This window comes from Quercus lobata, chromosome 5 (assembly GCF_001633185.2).
Source record: "Quercus lobata isolate SW786 chromosome 5, ValleyOak3.0 Primary Assembly, whole genome shotgun sequence".
Lineage (NCBI taxonomy): Eukaryota > Viridiplantae > Streptophyta > Magnoliopsida > Fagales > Fagaceae > Quercus > Quercus lobata.
The window spans coordinates 8,224,735-8,232,568 of NC_044908.1; the positions used below are offsets into that span (position 1 = coordinate 8,224,735).

The following is a 7,834-nucleotide window of genomic DNA, read 5'->3' on the forward strand; positions in this document are numbered from 1 at the left end:
AGGATGTCGATGACGACAAATTCCATGTTGCTAGAGGAAGGGGGGTGAGCCACAGAGCCTTTGACGACTAAACCACTAAGTTGGAACTTGGATTTGGATGGGTTTGAGGTGTATTTGTTGAGAGTGTCAGTTGTGGTAATATAAAGATGAGAGAGAGAGAGAGAGAGAGAGAATCCGATGAGAGGTAAGAGAAAGAATCTACAAAAAATTTAAATTTAACATCTACAGCACCCATGCATATTCCTATGGTTGTTCGTTTTACACAATTTTGCATAAGCTGATGTTGGTGATTTTGGGGGTTGATTGGGCAAAATTTTGCCCTAAAGCTATTTTAGATTGACTAATGCGAGTGCTCTAATGTAATATTCCTACACCAGAGATGTAAAGCATAAAATGGAAATTTCATCATAAGCATTAAACATAGATATTTAATTAAGGGGGGAAAAGCCCAGAAAACACCATGATGTGATATGTACTTCAAACATTGATTCAATGTTACAAAGCTGATTATTAACATCTTTCCTAAGTGAAGCTTCTTCTTACCTAGCCCAGATTTACATTTTTCTTAAATTATCCAACCTCGCCTGTAAATCATTATCAATCCCAGTGTCTTCATTTCCCAATGATTCAGCTTGGGCAACCCTGTTCGTTGCAGCTGGTGCAGCGACAGAAGTTGAGGGTGCATTCATAAGCTGCATATTAAACAAACATAGTTATTAGTATTATTGTTCTCAATCTAGATTTCCCCAGGCTGACGATCTAATTAAACCAAGGAAATTTGTCTCATTTTGGATAAGCTAAATATTGTTTCACACGTAAGAGACACTAAGCAATGGACGTACCTCTGAATTGACATCAATTCCAATCTCATCAAGCACCTGATTCACGAGCTCTTCTGTTTCTTCCTCTTCTTCATCCCCTTCCAAAGCATCATCAATGGCATCTCCCATCACCTCAGTCGTTAGTTCCATCTTTTCATTCTGCCTCTCAAACTCTAGCATTATTTTCTGCAGTGAGGGCAGGTTCATCTGCCTATTCATCTGACCCATTGCCTTGGTTACACCTTTCATGGCCTCTCCCATCGATTGAGTTGATTTAAGAGTCTGCAAACAATCTTTTAACATTATAACAGCTTCAAAATCTCTATAATACAGAATAGCTTAGTATGTGATAGGGATGGCAACGAGGGGTGGGATCAGATTATGGGTGCCCTGCCCCACCTTCAGGGCACAGAAAACTCACACAGGGCTTGTCGGAAGTAGGGTAGGTTGGAGGTATTTTGTCATACCAATGAGACGGCTTCGACATTGATGAGATAGAGATGAAAGAGAAACAGGAGGGGTGGCCATGAGAGAGAGAGAGAGACAAGTGTTTTGGGGGATGGTAATAAAATATGAATAAAAAGAGTATATGCCAGAATCCATGAAACAGATCAAAGACACCCGAACAAACCCCCATCCCCCCAAATATTTTTTGGTTCCCCAATCAACTAGAAGCAAACTAAAATCTAAATGTTCCTCAAATCACCCAAAAAATGTCTCGAAAAATGTTAAAGCCTTTTGTAGATGCAATATAATATAACTCTAATTCTCTGAGATACTATCATCTGTAGTTCTCCTAACAAAACAAGATCTGAACGAAGTTCTCCAACCAAAATGCTGATTTTTCTTCATATCTTGAAATTATTCAACCACACAGTTAATGCTATTACAAAGTAAGTTCTTTGCAGGGAAGATACTGCAAAATTTTGGTATCTAGGCTAAATGTGAACACCAATTCAACCCAAATTATGCAAATGCATCAATGATAAAGCACATAAACCTTTACAACCAAAATGATATATTACTGATCCAAGAGAGAGTGATGCACTCCATTTCCAAAACATTTATAATATGAGGGATGGAGCAAAAATATATGTGATTTACATAGACATGAATTGCATACACATTAAATTTTATATATATATATATATATATTTTTTTTTTTTTAAAACACCCTATCACAGTATGCTATACTTCCCATCTGAAATGCAAACATGTAAGGATGTAGATAACAACTTCTCAGTTATAAAAAAGATGCACAAAGAAGAGGGTAAAGATTCAAATTGTACCTGAATTCTCAATGACACGCCCTGGAGTTGTGATTTAAGCTTATAAAACTTTTCCACCTGATGCCGTGTTCTAATAAGGTCTTTAGCCATTACTCTCACAGCCCCCTTAAATAAAGATAATCCAATCTTAGGATGCGTTTTGGTCATATAAGTACAATTTTCATCCCATTACTGCAACTTTAATTAGAAAATAAAGCTTGCAAAACACTGAACCCTGTAGCACCAACATGTAAATACATCTTCATATATCCGTGGATTCATTAATAGAACCTAACAGCAGAAATAACAGATCAAACAAAACTGCCTCAGCTCACTTAAATAAATAAAAAAAGTAGTAGCAACATTACCACTCTTTACACATAACTATTGCCCTGAACAAAAACCAAAACTTTAATTCACATCGCATTACATGCACAAGAGTTCCATGCCAAATAGCAGAAATGGGCACTGAAAATCCTTGATGTGTATCAATACTATGGCCACAGTTTGTGTTCTGCTTGACCTTTCATCAAATTTGAGAGATTTTTTTGTTTTTATAGGTAATTTTGAGAGAGTTTTAATCAACCCACCAACAAAAATCAACACAATAACAAACGAATTTCCAAAACAATCAGGCTTACCATCTGTCCTTGTTTAGCGTTTTTCTTTATCTCTACAATCAGCTTTTTCTCTTGTGTCTGTAATCCTTGCCTTTCCCTTTCTATTTCTCGGATAGACTTGTCTATCATCCTCTTATTTTCCCGCAGAAGCTCTGCACACAAGTTCAAACATTTTTCACTTCACAACAAGCTCGAGATTTTCCTCAAAGCCCTAGATGGTTAACTATTACATCAACAATTACACACACGCCCAAAATTGCCAAGGCGTTATCTCATGTAATAGAAATTATGTATGTCATGCCCCCTCTCATATATGCATTAGACCCACATTCATGAACTCCACATGTACATGAGAGGACTGTTTCATACACCCTCTCATATACACGTGAAAAGATACCTCTTCATGTAAATAGGTGTATGCAACATTCTTTCGCAAACACATGAGATTCATAGGTGCAGGTCCCAAACATATGTAAGACAGTTGAAAGACACCTGCTACATTAGATAATTTCTAAAAACATGACCAAAAACACAAAATAAGGCCTCCACACAAGTTTTATTTTATTTCCTTAACAGATTAGCCACTTCAAACAATGTGACAGTTGTATAACTCTCTCTCTCTCTCTCTCTTTCCCTCTCACTCACACACACAACAGCAAAGCCCTCAACTCAGATGTATTCTTTTCTGTCATTCCATCCTATTCAAAATCATACTCTATGTCACGTCCTTAATCGGACAAAGTTTTTTTTTTCAACACTTTAATTCATGTTATTATATGTTTTCCTACATTTTTTTTCCTAGACTTGAATCAACTCACTCTTCCTCCTCAGTACATTATTCGCTCTCCAAATTTCCTCATTCTGAACCTGATCTTTCCTCATATCACCTAAAACACACAATGAGGTGAAAATTCCCTAAATATTCATCATGGGTCCACTTTCTAAGCTTTTGAGACAAATGGGTCTAATTTCAAACATGCCCACAACAATCACCCCCAAAAAAAAAAAGACCCAGTTGATCAACCATATATAAAAATTCATAATCTAACAGAAACAGCCATTAAAATTGTATATTCAAATCAAATTGCTTGAATTTACTAATTCAATTGCATGGTACTGAAACTAAACTGGAAACAACTAAAACCCTAGCTATTTGTTTCCTGAGTGAGAATTTAAAGGCTTATTTTTATCTGATTTGGCTCAACAAAGTGAAAACTCATAGAAAGAAAAACGAAAGAGAGAAATTGAAAGTAAGAGGATTTATATATATATACCAGCTGGGGTTTTTCGGTTGCCAAAGAGGAAGCTCATGTTTCCCGGTTGATGCTAAAATGCGCTGTGCGTTTACGATTCTCTCTATTTTTCTTTGCCTCGCTCTGATTTTTGTCGGTTTGTTTTAGGCAGTTAGTAGTTACTATTCGGGAAAGGCTATATAGGAAAAGCCCAATACTTGGCTTGATATGCAAACGTCCCTTTTTTTATTATTATTATTATTATTATTATTATTGTAATTATTATTACAGACAAAGTTTAGCTATAATAACATCACTTAATATCTTTTAATTAAAGATGAATTTTGATAAATTCACTATTAGATTATATCTTCTTCTTTTTTTCCATACTTGCAAAATTTTTAGAAAATTAAAGATCAACAACTCTGTTATCAATAAATTATTTAAATTACAAGTTTTTACAATTTAAAATTATGTATAAAATATAATCTTATAGTTTATTAGTAAATAATATTCGATTATCACAAAATTTGACATATGTATTAAGAGCGTAACGAACATGCAATCTAACAGTTAAATTTTTAAAATATGTAGTAATATTAATAATATTAAGTAAGATTGTTACCTTAGGTTACAACCAATTTTGTAACTACACTTTCTCCATAAAAATTTTCTAAAAATTATCTCCTAAACCAATATCTCTAAGGCATCCGTTAACTTTTCTCTTATAATTGAGAAGTTTCCAAACTCTGATTCGAATTAAGATCATCTAGAATGTTAAGGTAACCCTATTATGGAGTTCTTAAAATTATATTTATCAAATTTGAAATTAATGGATTGAATTTTTTTTATATCATCAACAATTTAAACAATACAGTCCCGCATTCAATAATAAGTAGAGGAAAAGTTTATAAGAACGATTAAGTTGTTGTTTCTATTAAAAAAAATTGTGATTTAGTGAACCTAGGGTTGAACACAATTTGATGTAGCATGTGTTTGAAGAGGTTTTTGAGCCACTCCAACATTGTTAAAATCCTAAAAATGCAAACATCAGTGGTGATTTTCATTGATATAATATGGTTGGTTGCTCCGATCACTAACAAACAAAAAAAAAAAAAAAAAAAAAAAGAACAGAAATTTTACACAACTCAACCATAAAGAGAAAGATAGAAAATAGATTTGAAATCTCAAATGAGAGAAAAAGTAGATAGATATGAGCACTGGCGGAGCCAGAGGGGGGCGAGGGGGGGCACCTGCCCCCCTTGACTTCTCCTAAAATTTTTTAGTAATAGTAGTCTAAGACCCTAAAGTAGTTACATTCTGACATGGAGGAAAAAAAATTGAAGAAAAGGACTTCTACTTTGTTGAAAGTCACCAAACCATTGCTTTTGTCTTGTCCTACTGCAATTTGCACCTATTTCACTATTTTTTATTTTATATCATTATTTACACCATTTTTAGTATTTATGATATTTGTCACAGTATTTTATTCTTGAATGATACTCGAGATATTACAAATTTTACTACTTATATCTTATAAATTAGCATGTCACCAATCACAAAAAATAATTTATAACATTTATTCATTATATTTTTTAAGTAACACTAATCACATTTTTACTCCATCAGTTTATAAAATTTTTAGTAACTATGAATTGGTTATTTTTGTTTATTTATTTTAATAATATGAAATATATTCATATTTGCTTACAACTGTTTATTTATTTTGTTATTATTATTGGTTAATATTTTTTAGATTAATTTCACTTTTAATATCATCTTTTAATTTTGCCCCCTCTAGACTAAAATTCTGCCTCCGCCACTGGATATGAGAATCTCCGATCTCATACTGAGATCTCAAATCAGCGAGATCTAAAGATTTGACCTTGCCGATTTAAGTGAGAAATAAGATAAATAGGGTATTTATCTTATTTATCCTATTTATCTCATTTATTACTTGTTTTTTTTATATAGATAATTTATCTTGTCTATTACTATTAAAATGATGATAGAGAAAGCTGTTTATCAATTTAATTAATTGACTAAAACACCCCTACTCTATTGGATTATCATTATTCCTTAAAAATAATAAATGGGGTATATAAGTAAAATTTTAAATTAAATTCATTAGAAATAGATAAAAATCCAAAACAATAAAATTCAAATTCCATGTATAATTATAAATCTACTAGTCCACTACCAAGCCTTCCAACCGCCATTCAAATGCATTCAAATCAGTTTTCTGATAAAAAATTACTACAATTATCCCCCACAAAGTAGAAAAGTTTTTTTTTTTTTAATCAAATGATAATTCATCATTCTTATTAAAATCTAATAAACAGAAGATATATGTATAAACATATCATTTCCTTATTAAATTTTGATATTGCTAATTTGTTATCATTTGATACGAAATACCTTCCTCAAAAAGTAACAACCTACTCCACGCAAATAAGTTAAATTGTGCCAATTTAAAAATCTCTTTTAAGTCTTTAACCCCTATCTAATACATTTAAGACTCCCCTTTAAATTTTTTATTTTATTTTATTTAATTCCTTCTTCTTGTTCATTCCTCTCCCCCTTTATGTCATCCTTAGAGCATTCTTATCAAAGGTTCATTTAGCATTTTTAGCATCTCAAATAATAAAAACACACTTACATCAAACATGCTAAAGCTTAAAAAATTTAACATCAAGCTACAGGGAGCTGTTATCAATAACAGCTCACTGTAGCTGGATTGTAAAAATATATATAAATATATATATATATATATATATTTTTTTTTATATTCTCACCAACTCTCACTTCTCTCTTCTCTTTCCTCTCTCACTTCTCTCTTCTCTAGTATTTCTTCTCTCTCCCGTTGGTTGTGGTCTAGCGATGGTTGTGGTCCGGCGATGGTCGTGAGTTGTGGTCTAATGGTCCGATGGTTGTGGTTCGGCAGGGTGATTTGATTTTGTAGGTCTAGGTTTGTGGGTCTGGGTTCATGGGTCTGGGTTCGTGGATCATCGAGTTGACCGACGTAGTCATCAACTTGATCGGCATGGGTCTTTGATCGTTGTGGTGGTCGTTGGAATTGTGGTGGCCAGCGGTGGGTAGGATTGTTAGGTTGTGAAAGAGAGAGCAACAGAGAGACCGAAAGGGAGAGAAGATGAAAAAAAAAATTAAAAAATAAAAGGAATAAAGAAATAACATTTAAATGAAGTTGTAAAAAAAAAAAAATAGAAGTTTTGATATTAAGTGTATTATAAAGTGAGATGTTAAATGTTATAAAGTGGCTTTTTGAGATGCTAAATGCTAAAATTTTTAGAATCCTTGATGTGAATTCTCTTACTTCCTTCCTCTTTCGCCTGATTAAGTGGCCACTACAACAGTAGTGGGTCTTTTTTTTGTGTCAAATATTAATTTTAAAGTTTAATGCATGGGGTTTTTTTTGTTCTTTTTTCTACTTTTGTTATTTTGAGTGTTTGGGCTAACGGGTGTGCTATTGTTCTACGACACTGTTCATGGCTTCCTTAATGGAATCCGAAAGGTTAAATTTTTAATAATAATAATAATAAAATTAAAAAAAAAAAGTGAAAAAACCCATTCAGTCTCTGGAGCTTTAATTTTAGATTCACTTTGTTTCTTTAAATAATAATCTTAAAAGAGTCTTATTTGAAGGCCAAAAACAAAAACAATTATACGAATGAGATGTTTTCTATTTTGTTTTGTAGATTTTTCTTTGTAGTCAAATATTAAGTTGTTGTGGTTAAATAATGCAGTATCACTGTTGTTTTGTGTTTTTTGTTGATGGGTCTACTCAGAATACTTACCCAAAAGATATTAATTTATATTGCTTCTTTTCCTTTATTTATTTATTTTTAATAAATCATTAATCTTTGTATTTTAAA

At 32.5% G+C, this 7,834-nt stretch overlaps 1 protein-coding gene across 1 annotated transcript; it reads right to left on the reverse strand.

Annotated features, from left to right (window-relative positions):
- Window positions 1–400: 400 nt before the first annotated feature.
- On the reverse strand, window positions 401–4,124 carry LOC115988541 (vacuolar protein sorting-associated protein 2 homolog 1-like). Its single transcript, XM_031112114.1, has 5 exons — window positions 3,984–4,124; window positions 2,731–2,861; window positions 2,111–2,215; window positions 843–1,103; window positions 401–692 (listed from the first exon to the last, which is right to left on the reverse strand). Exons 1-5 carry the CDS (start codon window positions 4,018–4,020, stop codon window positions 555–557), a joined length of 672 nt encoding a protein of 223 aa, XP_030967974.1. The 5' UTR covers window positions 4,021–4,124; the 3' UTR covers window positions 401–554.
- Between the last annotated feature and the right edge of the window lie 3,710 nt (window positions 4,125–7,834).